Source organism: Furipterus horrens, unplaced genomic scaffold (assembly GCF_987537825.1).
Source record: "Furipterus horrens unplaced genomic scaffold, mFurHor1.1.pri manual_scaffold_3, whole genome shotgun sequence".
Taxonomy (NCBI): Eukaryota; Metazoa; Chordata; class Mammalia; order Chiroptera; family Furipteridae; genus Furipterus; species Furipterus horrens.
The window spans coordinates 17,679,681-17,696,775 of NW_028327173.1; the positions used below are offsets into that span (position 1 = coordinate 17,679,681).

The window sequence follows — 17,095 nt, forward strand, 5'->3', positions numbered from 1 at the left end:
GTTCCTGGCTCCAGCTTTTCCATACTTTTATTTTATTAACAGACTATATCTGACCCGCTAAAGCAGATTCCCATATAATCTACAGAAGCCCCCACAAGGCCCAGATTTGGATTAGGAAAGAGGAGTGAGTGAGCATGCAGCTCTGCAGAGAAGTGCCAGAAGAGAAACAGAATGAGTGATCTCTGCAGACTCAGCTCTGCGTCTAGCTCCTCTCTAGATTGGGGTGCAAGCCTGTAGCAAAGACGGACTTGCAAGACTTAAGAGCTCAGCAGAGTCTCTGCAGGAGGACTTATAAGCACCTTTTTCTCCAGACACCTCACAGCCACGGAAAACCCCAGACTTGGGAGACTTCCAGGGGAGGCCAACTGTCTCAAGCACTAATAAAACACCTCAAAAATCACATCCCCCTCTCCCCCGCCACTAGAAGCGCCCTGTGCGTGCGTGCGTGCGCGCTCGCGTGCGTACGCACAGGATACTGGGATGCCGCCTCTCCCTTCTGAGTCTTCCAGTTTCCCGGCGTGCTTCGAGCCCGCCAAATGGGAGGGGGAGACGCAAGATGGCGGCAGCCGCGAACTCTGGCTCTAGCCTCCCGCTGTTCGACTGCCCGACTTGGTGAGTGGCGGGGCGACCAGGGGTGGAGTGGCCGCGCTTGGCCTGGCCAGAGTTGGCGGGGCGGCTCGTTTCTTGCAGCGAGCCGGACGGTTCAGACACCTTGGGACTGATGGAGGCAGAACAGCCCGTCGGGCCGGGCGGTGTGTGGAGCAACCAGGAGCCCGGGCCCAGGCACTGAGGAAACCCAGAGTTGTGGGATTCTGAGATGCTCGCCTACACAGCCCCTCCGGCAATGAGCCGTTTGCCGGGGCGCTTCGGGGCCCTGGCCCTGGCCCTGGCCCTGAACTTACTTCAACTCCTGAATGAATGCCTAGTGCTCTTGTGGAGCCCTACCTGCCCCGGTGCTCTGTCCCGAACGCGCACGAGCTCGCTTCCCGGCCCTAGCGCGACCTCAGAGCCCCGTATCCCTCTCCTATGCCGCATCCCTGGTCCGGTACCTGTTTGTCTCTCGCAGACTTGGGAGCTCCCAGAGGGCGGGGACGGCTCTGACCTACCCCTGCATTCTCAGCGACCAGCACGAAGCCGGGCACAAGTGGGCATCAGTAATTGTTGGAAGGGACCCCTTTCATCCATCCTTTCTCAAGTTCTTGGGAATAATGGGATCATTTAATTTAGCCTTTGAGTAAAGTAGAAGATGAGAAATTATGAATTGCCTTGCAACAAGATCCATCTGAGTTAGAGCTATTTCTGCTGTAACTCACCACAGTGTGTTGTGTGTTATTCTTCTCTGCCTCCCGTTATGTTGCGATAGAGCTGCCAAGCCTTAGCCAGGCACATAGTAGGAGTTCAGAAAGCATGCTTTGGATGTGGCATTGCTTTCCCTATTTCCCAGACAGAATAGGCTTTTGTCCAGTGCACTGGCCTTCCAGCAACTGCCATAGAGGAGGGAGGGCAGAATTGTGAGATGACTGTGTTGCCTCTTCCATTAGATACAGATACATTTTTTTGAATGCAAATTAAGAACCAGCTTCAAAGGAGCAAACATAGGAAGCAAGCGGATGTCTGGCTGCTTTCTGGGTGTCTGCATTTTTGTAACACCCAATTGCTTCAGTCTACAAATTTTGTGTCAGTTTTGGTTCCCTGCTGCATGGATTCCAGAAGTTGGACCAGGACAGTAAACTTACAGTTAGAATAGACAGATGACCTATCATTTCCTCAGCCTGTTACACACTGGACACTGTTAGGTGCCTTGACATGTGTATGCCCCTTGAATGCTGTGGTTATAGGAATATAGAGAAAAGTTTCCTTTAAAAAAAGCCATTCTAAAAAGACCTATTCAAGGGTAAGAAACATCTCTTGTATTTGTTACCCGGTTTCATGGGAATGATACTGTGTTGCCTGCATTCCCTAATTGTGTACCTCTGATTTGGTCTCAGAGCTCTGCTTATACTGCGATGAGATTGGTGTTGGTCAGCTCAAAACACCAACTGATTCATTCAACCTTTATATGGTATTAGCAGTAGTGGCAAAGCTTAGATTTAAACCCAGATGATCAGACTACCCCAACTATAGTACTTGCACTCTCTGTGCTTTTTTCCCAAGATAGATAGCCAATGTTAAAATATAGTTAGTTTGGTTGTTTTTTTTTTTTTTTTTTTTTTGGTGCTGCTCTAAATACAGATCCACTAAAATCTGTTTTAGAGCAATTGAATCACTGGGGAAGGAAGTGTCAAACTTAGAAAGGAGCTGTAATAACAGTGAAGTAGATGACATTTCTGCTTGAACATGAACTAATTATAGGCTGATAGAGCCGCAGTGCTGAATGGGACAATAATTGTAATGGTATTTACGAACTCATCCTGAAAGCCCTTTTTCCCTCTTATTTTTCAGGGCAGGTAAACCTCCACCTGGATTACATCTGGATGTAGTCAAAGGAGACAAACTAATTGAGGTATGGAAGTACATGTCTTCCCTTTTTTCCTACCACACTAAAGACTTTTTTGCCAGTGGCTCACTTTCCCACCCCCTCTCCTAAGCTTTGTTTTCCAGCAGTGCTACTTTTGTTCATCCTGATTTTTTCTATTAAAAGAACCCGGTGATATAACACATTCAAACCTCTTATCTCCCACAGACACTCAAGTTTTTTGTGACTTCTCTCACCTACTAAATGAAGGGTCTTAATAGATCATGAGCCCATGGGCGCTAATCAAACTGGATGCCCTGTAACTTAGTGAATTCCCTCTTTCTGAGTACATGAAGTTGTATGGAAGGTGCAAGATATGCAATAACTGCAAAAAGTGAACAATGTAGGTTGAGTTTAACTTTTAAGTTGCTTTTATGATGTTCAGGCTCCAGCCCTTTAAAGAAGAGAATGGAATGCTGATGAAATTTATTCATTTATTCAAAACATTGAGTGCTTACTGTGTTCCAGTTATTGTGCTTCAGCATAGGGGCTATAGCAGTGAAAAAAACATGGTTCTGGTCCTCAAAAGAAATTACCTGGTGAGAAAGACATCACATAAAAAGTTACTCAATAATAATTGAAATAAGTACTATAAAGAAAAAGTTTAGCAGAATTCCAGATTTTTTATAAGTGTCTGGAATGAACACCACATAGAACTTGAAGAGAACATAAATTTTGATTAGCTATTAGGTTGTGTAAAGTTTTTTGTTTGTTTCTGTTTTTATTTTTATTTTTTTAATAAAGATTTTATTCTTATTTATTTTTAGAGAGGGGAAAGGAGGGAGAAAGAGATGGAGAGAGACAGCAGTGTGTGGTTGCCTCTTGCACGCCCCCAACCAGGGACCTGGCCTGCAACCGAGGCATGTGCCCCAACTAGGAATCGAACTGTGGACCCTTTGGTTTGCAGGCCAACTCTCAATCCAGTGAGCCATACCAGCCAGGCCCAGTTGTTGTTGTTTTTTTTGTGTGTGTGTGTGTGTGTGTTTTTAAATTCTTATAGCACCATTTATTTACCAAAAAATGGAGATTAAGCCTGCTGTGACCATGGAGTTGTGAGTCTCCATGACTTAGACCAATTTCATATTTGCTTGCTCAAATAGAACTTAGGTTCAGGGTTCCACTTTTGAGGGTATACAGTAAAAACATTGTTCCATGGTTCAAAAGCTATCTGTGAGATCTTTTGAAAGATGTTCTGCACATAGATTGTTTTTACTTCAGGATATTGTAGAGATACCCTGGTATTTTACAAAGTATTAAAGTATGAGTTGTGATGAATTTTTTTATTCCTCATGTCCACAGCCAGTCACTTAGAGCCCTTTGTCATGGGTTCTTCTGTCTTTTTATTTTATTTATTTTTATTTATTTATTATTAGATTTATTGGGGTGGCATTGATTAATATAATTACAGGTTTCAGGTGTACAATTCTATAATTCATCATTTGTATGGAGTTCTTCTGTCCTAAAAATTACAAAACATCAAGATTAGTCAATGAAATAGTTTTGCTAAAATGGCTGTAAAACCTTTTTAACTACAGACTGTTTCACAGATATAAAATATTGTTGCTTAATAGCATAAAGCTTCGAAGACATAAGAATCTTGTTTTGTTACTAAAATTTAGTAAATCTTCAGTTTGAAAGAGGAAGAAACAGAAAAGGAGGCCTAGCCTTAATATCATCTTCCTTTGTGAAATAATTTATATTTTCAAAGTGTTATCAGTTGTCAAACATCCCTGATTACTGGTTTCCATTAACTGATAATGTTCTCTGTCTTTCATTGCTCTTAAGTGTGCTGGGTTGCCTCACAATTGTCAAATTACAATCTTTAGACATCACTGTGCTTTTTCTGAAAGGAGTAAATCCGAGGTGTGCTTATTTTTAGGGATTTAGGCAGCACTTGATACTAACCGAGCTATCTACATCCTAGCCTTGTGTCAAAGGCTTGTGATGTGTTGTGATAGCTGGGTTTAAGAAGTGCAATATTAAAACAAAAGCCATGAGCCTTTTAAGCTCAGTGTGTAAAGACACACTCTGAGTTATAACTCAGTGGCATAACTGGATAATGGCACTAGCCATAGCTAATCAAGAAATTGTGGCTTTAGTGACTCTTGGAAGACCAGCGCATTATTTCATTTGGACAGAGGAAGCACATCGTCCAGGAGTTAACAAATCTCCTTATCTAAGACATACTATTTTCTTGCTACATGTTCATGTTTTTGTAATTGAAATGCCTTTAATAATGAGTATATGTTTAATTTGAAGGCCCTTTTGTGCTTTTTTTCCCCCGTCTAAACACCTAGGTCTTTGGTATGTTTTTGGAACCTCAGAATCAGCAATTTGGTCAGTGTTATATTAGAACCCAAGAGCTGGTGATCTTATATACTGTTTCCTTGATACCACCCGATGAGGACTGTGGTTAGCAGATTTTAGTTTGTGAGGGCTTAATCTGTGTTCATATAAATACGAATGAAAAATGCAGTGAGATTCAACCTGCACAGATATTACCCAGAGAGAGTAAGATGTTGAAATTTCAGAGCTCTCTCAGTTCCAGAGCAATGTCTTATATTTAACCTAAGTCTTAAAACTTTGGTCTAAGCAGACATAGGGATGACTGTCTTACTGAGCTGTCAGGCTGTTAAATTCTTGGTGCTGCCTAGCAGGATAGTATGGGCCTGGAGTAAGCCTTGCCAGCACAGATGGGCACTGCTGGACAGGGTTTCCCAGAGGTGACCCACTTACCTATACAAGCTTGAACTAATTGAGCCTTATGGCTAAGCTTGAAAGAAACTGGGTGATTATTTAAAGAAAAATTAAGTGTGTCTGTAGTATCTATTCACTCGTTAAAATGTTGTTTGCCATATGGTGCATTTTTTAAAAAGTATATTTTTATTGATTATGTTATTACAGTAAGTCCAATTTTTTTCCCCCCATTGCTCCCCAGTGCATTTTTTGATGTAGGTAGAGTGAAGAAAATACATAATATGGTTAAAAGAGCTTAGACTCTGAAGTCAGGTAATTTCTGTCTGTCTGAATTTCTAATTCAGCTTATAAATATCTGGCTGTGGGAACTTGAATGTGCTTAATTTCTTTATGCTTCAGTTTTGTCATTTATAAAGATAGGAATAATAGTACCTACCCACCTTGCAGAGTGGTTGTGAGAATGAAATGACAGCATAAAACTCATAGCACGGCGTGTGGCCCATAAGTACTCAGCAGTTGTTACTGTATCAGTGCCTGAGGTATATTTCTGGTTTTGTAAGGGAAACACTTAAAACATAGGGGAGAAGAGTAGCTCTCTCTAAGTTCAATGGCATAGCCAGGAATGAAATACAAGCCTCCTGATTCCTAGCCTGGTACCGTAGTAACTTGTCTGTGCTTCTCTGCTCAGCTTTGTGCTGTCTTATCTCAGGGATACTAGGAGTATAATGTGAAATGTGAACTAGAGCATAATGAGACCTCTAAGGTTTTCCTTTAAAGGAAAACATCATAGACCCGAATAAGGGTTATTCTTTAAAATGGTTAGATAGTAGACCTTTAAAACTGGAAGAAGCCCAGTTGGTTAGAGCATCATCCTAATACGCCAAGATTGCTGGTTTGATCCCCGGTCAGGCGAAGACAAGAATTAACCAATGAATGCATAAGTCAGTGGAACAACAACAGATCAATCTCTCTCTCTCTCTCTCTCTCTCTCTCAAATCAATCAACAACAACAATGAAAATAATTGGAAGAAATGTTAGCAAAAATTTATCTAGAGTCCTCTACAGCCAGGCTGTGTCAAAGTTTACTGATCCAGGATCGAAAGAAAAATAAGGACAGTGTAGTGAGTTTTTCATAAAGCTAAATCCAGCTCCAAGTATTCCAAAAGTACTCTGGGGCTATGACAGCATGATTAGAATATAGATAGGTGTTCATACTCCCTTCCTTTCCTGACCAATTGGTAACCTTCCTCTGGATGCATGTTTTCTGAAAATGTCATTACTTTATAGATATGCTTTGTGTTCTTGTTTCCTGCTTGCCCTAAAATTAAGATCAAGTGAAATCTTAAGTTTCCAATGGACAGAATACAACCCCTCTTGCAGGCTACTTTCATCTAATAGAATTAGGGCGAGTTCTTTTTATATTAACACTAGACATTTGACCACTATATTTGGGAAGATTAATTGCATCTACCCTTCAAAATGTTAGTAAATTATTCTGAGCTCTTTATCTTGAAGAATAATGGGAAATAATTTTTTTCAACTTGGCAAGGAATTTTATCTATTCAAGATACTCTATTTGATTGGAAGAATTTTTGCTAAACCTTATTGAAATCATTTGAGTAATATTTAATCTAATGTTTATTTAGAAATTGATTATTGATGAGAAGAAGTATTACTTGTTTGGGAGAAACCCAGATTTGTGTGACTTCACCATTGACCACCAGTCTTGCTCTCGAGTCCACGCTGCCTTGGTTTACCACAAGCACCTGAAGAGAGTTTTCCTAATAGATCTCAACAGTAGTAAGTAACTGACATCCCATCCCTGTCTCACACATTTCTTTTGGGCAATGTAAAAATGCTCTTTGGGTTCTTCAGTTTCAAAATTATGTTTTATTACTCATCAAGGAAGAAGTTTACGTTTGGTTTTTAAATCAGCCCTTCTCGACTCCTGTGATACCGCCTATTTTCCTGAAATAATTGATGACTGGAGAGAGAACGTTTGGGGGAGGACTGTCCTGGAGGAGGCAATAGGTATATATAGAGAACAACAACAAAAACACCCAGGAGCTAGGGACTCTGGGAACCCAAGTATTTATAGGACCATGATAAATTGTGGTCCAATTTAAGCAGAAGCTGTGATAAGCTCCATTAATGTAATAGAATAGTGGTGCAGGATGTTAAAAAACAGTACTTGTTTTGAACACAGTTTAATTTTTTATATTGGGTTATTAATCCCAGCTGCATTCTGCTTTGACTACTAATAATGTCAATTTTAATTTCATGAACATACTCCAACTAATAAGATTTTCAACTTTGTCAGAGATAATCCCAGAAATACAAAGGAGGCTTAACTACATGGAGCCCTAAAGTTTGTTCATTTTTCCCATGTATAAGTACAGTGTAAAATGTAAAGGATCCTTCTTCCTGGGCTGACCCTGTTCTCCTTCCCCACTTCCCCAACACTGACCCCACCCCAGTCTGCTTATATAATGGTTTTGGAGAGTCTCGTCTCACAAGTACTTACTTGCAAATTTATCTCATCTTTTCTCTCCATTTTATAACATACAGAATGCAGACATAGAAAAATATTCAGACTCTGCAGTAGGATTTTGGCTTGCCTTGGCATTCATATTGCACCTGTTTCAGCCACCTCCTTTCTTGTCCTGGGGAAAACCCAAGCATAACTGCCACCAGGGCCTATGTTCCTTAGACTTGGGGCTGGAGAGGTCAGATCACAGCGAGGCCTGTCTCCTGCCTTGGGTGGCATGGTTATTGCTGGGTTGGAGCCACTCCTGCTGGACCCAGAATGGAGACACCCTGTCTGGCAGCAGAGAGCAAGCATTGGTATTTGTTATGTGGGGTAACAACAGGTCTGAAGATGTGTAAGAGTCCCACTGAAGAGATTCAAGACCCAGTGAAGGAGTTTTCCTTTTCATTGTGACCCATGACAAGGGATGCAAAGTGGACCCAGTGTCATTTTCATTTTAAAAAGCAGAGCAGATATGCTGGGAGGAGCTGCTCTCCCTTCTACAACTCAGGTTGGTTTTTTTTCTCTTACATTTTTGATTTGGTTATTCCCAGCACACGGCACTTTCTTGGGTCACATTCGATTGGAACCTCACAAGCCTCAGCAAATTCCCATCGATTCCACAGTCTCATTTGGTGCATCCACAAGGGCATACACTCTACGTGAGAAGCCTCAGACATTGCCATCGGCTGTGAAAGGAGATGAGAAGATGGGTGGAGAGGATGATGAACTCAAGGGCTTACTGGGGCTTCCAGAGGAGGAAACCGAACTTGATGTAATTCTATGTCTATGTCATTATTTTGTCTTTTGGGACTCTGGTTTTTGCCGTATGTAGCTGTTCTGAGTAGCTTAAAATGCCAGTGACTTAGCAGAAGGAGATTTTCTTGAGCTCAGTAATGGGCCTTTGCCACTTTGGTAGAAGAGTGTGGTCAGCTGTGACACACTTTGGAGAGCTGCATTGCGTGAATTTGGTTATGCATGACAAGGGATAACAAGGAGACTAGGTCACTTGCCAGTAGACATTCATGGTTGCCTAAGTGCCTTCACTGGATGTTAGAAGCCAAGGCTGGGAATTCAGTTTTTCCAGAGCTGCATCGTCCAATGTGGTAGCTACCAACTGCATTTCAAGTACTTAGCAGTCATATGTGGCTAGTACTTCCCTGTTGAATAGCACGGATGGAGAACGTTTTCATCATCCAGAAAGTTTGACTGGGCAGCACTGACTGAGACTGAAGCTTTTCTGATGCTGTCCAAATAGCCTGGGAGTCCTCTGGACAGAATTAGACTGCTGTTGTTCCTATGACCCTGGCTGCCCTGAGTGCTCTAAAGTTTGTAATATTGTATTTTAAACTGCTGAAGTTTTCTAGAGGCTGACCCCAGTAGTTTGTGATGGGGCTGTCATCCTTCACATGTCTGTCACTGCAATGGTATGACTGGTCTATTCAGGTAGACCATATGCAAGCATGTCCTTAAACACCCACATGCACTTACTATTCTAGTACATTAAGGCAGTTTCCCAGGCCTTAGGAAGAAAAGAACCTATGGAAATCTTATAATTTGGAAGTTACTTTGTTCTAAAGAAGTAGCCTTGATGGCAGTTACTCTTGCCCATTTTTCTTCCAGGCTTCTTCCATGCTTTCCTGTGTGTTAAATTTAGTATGTTAGGTCCTGTCTGGATCTTTATTCTCAAGACATTTTAACTATCACAGACTGCAATGCAGATTGGAATAAGTCCAGAGGATTGGAAAGAGGCAGGCAGCAATGCTGAGGCCAAGTTAATCATTGAGATGGATGGATGGTTATGAATAGAAACGGCCATATACAGGAATGGGGAATGCCAAAACATTAGTGCCAAATATTAAGTGTACTGACAGTGTCCCTATGAGTTCTAAAAGAAAGAAGCTACCAGTCATCATTTCTCATCTCTGTTTTGTTACTTTAAAATAATTCTTGGCATTCCAGTCATTCTCCTTTAATTCTCAGCACAAAGATATGATAGCCTTCCTTAAAAAAGAAAAGAAAAATCTCAAAACCTCAACTCAAAGATGTTTGTACAGATGACCTGTTCTCAGCTCAAGGCCTTCACCTCTTTGCCCCACTAGTCAAAGAGGGTGTTTCACATTCTGTCAAAGGTGATTTGTTAATATTAGCAATCTAAGGACAGTAATGAGTTTTTTCTGAATACAGAAGAGAATCTTATCTGCCTGAGGAGGTCAAGGTTAGCCCCTAATGTCTTCCTGCCCTTTATGTAGTAATATATTCTTCATATTTTCCATGTACTGACTCCTGTCTCCCCTGTGTGAACCTTGGCCTAGAACCTGACAGAGTTCAACACTGCCCACAACAAGCGGATTTCCACCCTCACTATTGAGGAAGGGAATCTGGATATTCAGAGACCAAAGAGGAAGAGGAAGAACTCACGGGTGACTTTCAGTGAGGATGATGAGATTATCAACCCAGGTGAGGTATCTTCCTGGTTTCTTCTGATGAAAAAGGTGTGATCTCAGTATTGCACACAACCTGTAGATCAGTTGTAATGTTTCTGAACAAGGTTTAGGATAATAGGTGCTGTATTAAGGAGAGAGAGTTTTTATAGTTCATTGGTGGAGTACCCTCAACACTCAAGCATTATCCATTTGCAGTGTGGAGGAAATAGCTAAAGGGAGGGCCCATATAATTCAGTACACAGAGCGAGGCTGTGATTCTCCGCTGCTGATGCAGCATGTCTGTGTCAGTGGAGGTTTAAGTTAAGCATAGGTGTTTGCTCTCTTTACCGCAAAGCAGAACGTTATTGTCTTTTTGTGGTTCTGTGTATGCTTGGTAATTCTTAAGATTGGAGAACCTTCTGCTGCCATTAACAGCACTGAAGACTTGCCGCTCTGTAAGAAACTAATTTATAGAAAGTTTGTATGGAAATGTCAGCAAGATAAGAGCATCCAATTATGGAAAGGCCACCAACTGCCAGTTTGTTCCATCGTTTAACATTGGGTTCATGTTATATCTCAAGTACTCTGGTAGGTGGATGACATAGAGCTAGAGGTATAGTTTATACAGTGAATATGGAATCGGGATTCAAAAAAAAACTTGTTTGAAAAGAAATCTCAATGGATAGAAACAAGGAACACAGACTAACAAGTTGCTTTTAACACCCAAAATGAAATGTAGTGAGAATCACTTTCAAGTCCTGCATTTAGATTCAAAATATCAATTATTTAAATGGAGAAGATCTGCTCCAGCATGAAAAAAAAAAGATCAAGGCTTTTAATTAATTCAAAATGCAGTCTCAGTCATTAGGCGTATGTGAAAACTAATTAGTTTAAGATTGCATTAATAGAAAAATGGGGGACAGTAACCCCACTGGTCTATGTTCTGGGCAGAACTCACCCAAATATGTTATGCAGTATAAGCGTGGCCTGCCCTGGCCGGTGTTGCTCAGTGGGTTGAACACCGGCCTGTGAAGCAAAAGGTCGCTGGTTCGATTCCAGCCAGGGCCCATGTCAGGGTTGCAGGCCAGGGCCCCAGTTGAGGGTGCACAAGAGGCAACCACACATTGATGTTTCTCTCCCTCTTTCTTCCTCCCTTCCCCTCTCTCTAAAAATAAATAAATAAATAAATAAATAATTTTTTTAAATGGCCGTAACCATCAAATGTGTTCGAATGCGTTACATAGTCCTGAGGGAGGAGGAGACTCACAGGTATGGAGAACAGTCCCCTAGTCCCCTGGATGCTGGAATGTAGGGGAAGGGAACATACATGAAGGAGAGCAGATGGAGGAGGTTTGGCCACTGTAGTTGGATATGTGCAGGGCTCACCTTAAGGAGAAAACAGTGGGCAAAATCAGAGCCAGTGAGTAACAAGTATTTGGCTCTGTATAAAAACAACAAGCCCTGGCTGTGTGGTTCAGCTGGTTGAGGTGTCGTCCCTTACACAATAAGGTTGTGGGTTTGATCGGGGCGCATATGGGAAGCGACTGATTGATTTTTCTCTCTGTTTCTCTCTCCCTCTCCCTCCCCCTCCCTCTCTCCTCTTTCCTCTCTAAAATCAATAAAGATATCCTCAGTGAGGATTAAAAAACAACAATAAATTCTCCTTATATTTAGGAGAGTTAAAAGTATTCCTGTGAAAGAGATTGGGGCATTCATTCTGGGGACAAGTTTACTTTCTGATGATGTGTGAAGTGGAATGGATTACTCCTGAAAGTAGTGAATGCCTGAGGGAAATGTTTAGTCATGATTTGGATAACCAATCTAGGAAGCTTATTTCTGGGTCCCAAACCTATAGAGTAAGAGTTTCTAGAGGTTGGACCTAAAAATTTGTAGTTTTAAACAAGCTCCTGTACTAACCAATAGTCAGTAACTTGGGAATACTGGACTGGATAATCATTTTAAGTCTCTTTTAGGATCCAGCGTCTGATCTGCTTTATTTTTCTCCTGGAAAAGTATTGCCCCAGGGCTTTATTAAGGCAGTGTATTCAGGCAGAGTATATAGCATAGTGGTTAAGAGTATGGGCTCTGAAATCAGGGGGCCTGGGTTTAAAACCCACCTCTCTACTTAGCAGTTGTATGACCTTGATCGAGTGACTTAAAAAGACTACTGGCCTCACAGGATTGGTGGGGAGATTAAATGCATGACATGTAAAAATACTTCAGATCAGTGTTCGGCATTCAGGAAGCTCTTGATAAATGTTAGCCATTATCCCCACTGTCATCTGTCAGAATTTTTGCCTTCTACCCATGCAACCTTTCCTGTACGCAGAAGTAGACTTAGCAAGGAATTTGTTGATAGATCTTCCAGGAGCACGGATCTCCTGGAACGGCTGTATCCCCTGTCTAGGACTAGAATGGCTAGAGAATGAGACGAGGATGAGAGGCCTGACCACCCTTCAGCCAGCACAGGAGAGGGTCCCCCAGAGAGGCTTAGCCCCGCGCTTCTGTAGGCCTAGTGCATGCACGGGGTGCCTCCCCTGGTAGCTGCTCCTGTCAGGCTCCAGTTGCTTGTGTGCTTTATTCAGCTTTCCTTGCTGACGGGATGATGGGAATAGGGCTTCTGTGGAGATGAGAAAAGAAAAGGGTGCCTTTTTTAGAGACCTGTGTGCTTCCGGAGTCTGGTTATCTTTTCTTCCATGTGGAAGCCATTCATTTGTTCATTCATTGAATACAAATTGGTTGTTCAATGAATATACGGGGGTATATTCTTTAGAGGCGTCCTGACATGTAAAAAGCCAGATTTAAATCAACTAGGTATTAATTATTCAAATTAAATAGGGAATCTTTATTTTCCAAAGGAATTCATGGGACTGTTGTTTTTTTAAATAGCAAGCTCCCTCAATGCATTTAAAATAAGATGGGCAGCGTGTATTAGGGAAAGAGTTCCTTTCCTATCACTACATTAAGATAAAGGAGACTTGGATGGTTTTCTCTAGTAATGCTAATAAATTGGTCTGCCTGTTTGCACACACTCAGCCTTCAGCGAGAAAACTGTTCATCCTAGGTGACCCCCCCAGTCGTCCGCTCTGTGTTCCAGAACACTGGTTTACCCCCTTTCTTGAAGGCCTGCCAGTGTCTTGTAGCCTATCTGGCTTTACAACTGTGAACTCCTTAAAGGCAGGACAGTATCTTGCTCTTTATTTCATGTCTGATGTCTAATAAATGAGGCGTGAGTGACTAACTGCATCACGTCCCTTACTTGGTCTTAGCTCTTTCTCCCTGCAGAGTGAACGGAGCTAGCTTTGTGGGGTACAATAACGCGAGTGTAAGCTGTGAAAGGGGAGCTCCTCTCCCCTCCTGCCTGGACAAGGGGCTTCAGATTCTTTCGTAAAAGCCTTGATTGCACACAGTTGTTCGGATCAAAGGGCCAACTTAAGCTGGAAGCCCTGGATCTGAATACTGTTGCTAATGAGTGGGCGTTAGCAAGGAAGGTGGTGTGTGATCTCTTGACATGTCATTGTTTTATCACTAACATTGGATAACTTGGGGAAGGCAGCATAGCACAGTGGTCCAGTCCTATTTCTGGCTGCTTGGACTCAAATCCTGTCTACTCCACTCTCCCATAGGGTGACTGGGACTGTCACTTTACTCCTCTAAGCCTGAGTTGTTCTTTTTTAAATATTTTTATTTGGTTTTTTTTTTAGAGAGCAGGAGAAAGAGAGGGAGAGAAACATCGATGTGTGAGAGGTATATCGATCAGTTGCCTCTCGCACACCCACAACCAGGAACCCAGCCCACACCCCAGGCATGTGCCCTGACTGGGAATCGAACCTGTGATCTTTTGGTTCGAAGGCCAACACTCAATCCACTGAGCTATATGAGCCAGCACTAAGCCTGAGATTTTTTCTTCTCTATTAAATGTTTATTATAGTAGTGCTTACCTCATAGGCTTGTGAGGATTTAACCCAGTGCCCAACACACTGTAAACTAAACACTCAAAGTATTAGCTGTATTTCACTGTTTTAATATGAGTTGTTGTGATTGCTTTGTTTGCAGTGAGCCCTATACCCTTAATTGTGCCAGTAGAGTACCAGACTAACCCTTCCCTCATGTCTTTTTGCAGAGGACGTGGATCCCTCAGTTGGACGCTTCCGGAACATGGTCCAGACTGCAGTGGTCCCAGTGAAGGTAGGAAGCACATTGTAACAGTGTTTGAAATGCCATTTCATATGGTCTGGTTTAAAAATTCACTCTTTTATGTGTAGGTAAATGTTAAGTGCGTGCTTAATTTTAAAACACATTCTTTGTTCCTCTCCCATTTTTACCCTGTGGAAATACTTTTACTCCATCTATGTTGAGGGGATCCTGGAAGGTCATAGAAAGGCCACAGGTGACCAGCGAGGTTAATGCTGCATGTAAATTATGAAGCGATGTGAGTCTGTAAATTTACCTCCCTGCAAGCTACAGAGAGACCCACCTTTCCCTCCTGGCACAGAGTAAGTTCTTAGGCAAGAAAGAGGCAGTGCTGCATTTCTGTATGGCACCTTCGGCTTTTTCTGTGCATGAGAATGGCACAGATAGGAAAGCTAACCCCGACCTGGATTAGGTTTAAAGACCAAGTATGTTGAAGAGCCAAGAGGTGGAAATTATAAAGATGTTCTGATTGCTCAACATATGGAGGAACTACCTGATGGCTAGGGGCAAGTAGCCCTTTAAGTACAGAGATTCCTGTAAATAGAGGTATTCAAAAAACAATGGGAAGACACTGGTCAGAGATGCTATAGAGATTTATTTTTAACAAGTCTTTAGAATAACTCTGACTGGTGTGGCTCAATTGGTTGGGCATCGTCCTGCAAAGCCAAAGGTCACCAGTTTGATTCCTAGTCTGGGCACATCCTGGTTTGTGGATTTGGTCCCCAGTTGGGGCAAAAGAGACAACTGATTGGTGTTTCTCTCCCTCTCTTTTTTTCTCCCTCCCTTCTCTGTCTAAAACTAAATAAATAAAATCTTCTAAAAATAAATAAGTAAAAACTCTTTAGAATATATTAGACTAATTAGATGTGTCGAATTCCTGGTTAGTATTTGTTTAATCCAAAAGGATTAGAGAAGTGAGGGGAGTAGAGTGTGAACAAGTACAAGATGAAATTTTCTGTGCAGCTGCATCTCGTTCATGTCACATTTCCCCTTAAGTCTGTTTCTCTTTTTGGAATGTTCTGTTGTCATTAAAGTACAAAACCAGCAGATATTTTTACTTTTATGTCAGTTTTGTTGTGGTATAATTTACATACAGTAAAATGAACACCTGGGTCAATACCACCGTACTCAAGATCTAGAAGATTTCCCTCACCCCAGGAAGTTCCTTTATGTCCCTTTGCTGCCAGTTCCCTGCCACTCCCAGACCCAGGCAGCCAGTCGGTGTCTTTCATTCACTACAGATTTGTTTTGCTCTGAGATTAATGTTTAAAAATTGGGTGCCCAACGTGAAAATAGAGACTAACTTCTTATCCCCCCTCTCAAAAAAGAATTTAAATACCTGCTACCACCCATTACCACCTGTTTGCTAAAAGAGAGGGTTATGACAACCTGAGGATAAAGAATAGTCACTTAAACTGTTATGTTTTACTTTATGAAAAGTCATACACTGTCCCCATTTTTTTTTCAGTATGACCTGGGATGGTGAATACTTTGTGTGAACCCATCACATTAGACCACTGTAGAGTCTCTTCAGACCCTGAAGTTTCAGGACAGTGACATAGGTTGTCTGGGAAGCAAAATAAGCTAGAGATTTAGGGGCCCTCCTCAGTTTCTTTAGGGCTAGAATAGAAAACAAGGTAATTAGTACCCCTCTTGTGACTCACCTCTTGTCTCCTCTGTTCCTTGTAAACCACAGAAGAAGCGGGTGGAGGGCGCTGGCTCCCTGGGCCTGGAAGAATCAGGAAGCAGGCGTATACAGAACTTTGCATTCAGTGGAGGACTCTATGGAGGACTGCCGCCCACGCACAGTGAAGCCGGCTCTCAGCCACATGGCATCCACGGGACAGCACTCATCGGTGGTTTGCCCATGCCATACCCGAACCTCGCCCCTGATGTGGACTTGACTCCAGTTGTGCCATCAGCAGTGACCATGAATCCTGCACCAAACCCTGTAGTCTATAACCCTGAAGCTGTCAATGAACCCAAGAAGAAGAAATATGCAAAAGAAGCTTGGCCGGGCAAGAAGCCCACTCCTTCCTTACTGATTTGATATTTTTGGTCATGGAGAAGGGTGGGATTGGGTGGGAATTGGGTGGAAGGGTGATGGGGGAGCTAATGAACTAGGGAGAAAATTTTTCCATGTGTGCAGTATCGTCTTTCAGAATGTCTCCTGGGGTCCTAACCATGTAATATCAAAACGGGGGGTGGGGTTGAAATAGCCCGTAAAGACCAGTCTTCAGAACACTTTCAATGTAGAGAAATGTTTTATACATCCTTTTAAATAGACTGCCCTAGCTCTCTCCCAGGCCTTTCTTTACCTCCTCCTCCTTTCCTCGCTTTTCCTAGGTTCATTTTTATTTAAAGTCATGTACCCTAGGGAGAGACTCCAGGCCTTCAGGTTGAATTCAGAGCTGGGGAGGTGACAGTCACATCACCAGTCTTGTGGGTCTTGCAGCCTAATTTATATTTACTATTCCTGTAAGTCCCACATAGCAAAAGGATTGCCACGGATCTGAGGTTGATCAAAAAGAGGGTTTAGAATTCTTCAGTTAAGCTCAAGTTTAAACTCAAAAATGTTTTCCTGGGTCAGTGGATTTGAGGTCCAGTAGTTAGGCTTTTCTCTTTTGTCCTTTTTATTGGGATGAGAACATTCTGATTATGGTCTGTGACCAGTGCCATAGACACAGGTTTATAGTTTTGAACTTACTATTCATTTGAACTTTACCTGTTTTTCTT

At 42.1% G+C, this 17,095-nt stretch overlaps 1 protein-coding gene and 1 non-coding gene across 3 annotated transcripts; both read left to right on the forward strand.

Moving 5' to 3' along the window:
* The first annotated feature begins 506 nt into the window (after positions 1 to 506).
* PPP1R8 (protein phosphatase 1 regulatory subunit 8) lies at positions 507 to 16,445 on the forward strand. Of its 2 annotated transcripts, XM_090268898.1 has the most exons (8): positions 507 to 612; positions 2,443 to 2,503; positions 6,859 to 7,012; positions 7,118 to 7,243; positions 8,294 to 8,514; positions 10,055 to 10,199; positions 14,289 to 14,353; positions 16,056 to 16,445. In XM_090268898.1, exons 1-8 carry the CDS (start codon positions 557 to 559, stop codon positions 16,407 to 16,409), a joined length of 1,182 nt encoding a protein of 393 aa, XP_090125024.1. In that variant the 5' UTR covers positions 507 to 556; the 3' UTR covers positions 16,410 to 16,445. The 2 variants fall into 2 exon arrangements, with proteins under 2 accessions (XP_090125024.1, XP_090125025.1); XM_090268899.1 differs by lacking the exon at positions 7,118 to 7,243 and having other exon boundaries at positions 509 to 612.
* Positions 4,404 to 4,569, forward strand: LOC150014452 (small Cajal body-specific RNA 1). Its single transcript, XR_016510348.1, has one exon.
* Positions 16,446 to 17,095: the final 650 nt, after the last annotated feature.

Coding starts and splice junctions, on each gene's coding strand:
- PPP1R8 (XM_090268898.1), top strand. CDS start 557: ATGGCGGCAGCCGCGAACTCTGGCTCTAGCCTCCCGCTGTTCGACTGC. Junction 613..2,442: donor CTGTTCGACTGCCCGACTTG/GTGAGTGGCGGG, acceptor CTTATTTTTCAG/GGCAGGTAAACCTCCACCTG. Junction 2,504..6,858: donor AAGGAGACAAACTAATTGAG/GTATGGAAGTAC, acceptor ATGTTTATTTAG/AAATTGATTATTGATGAGAA.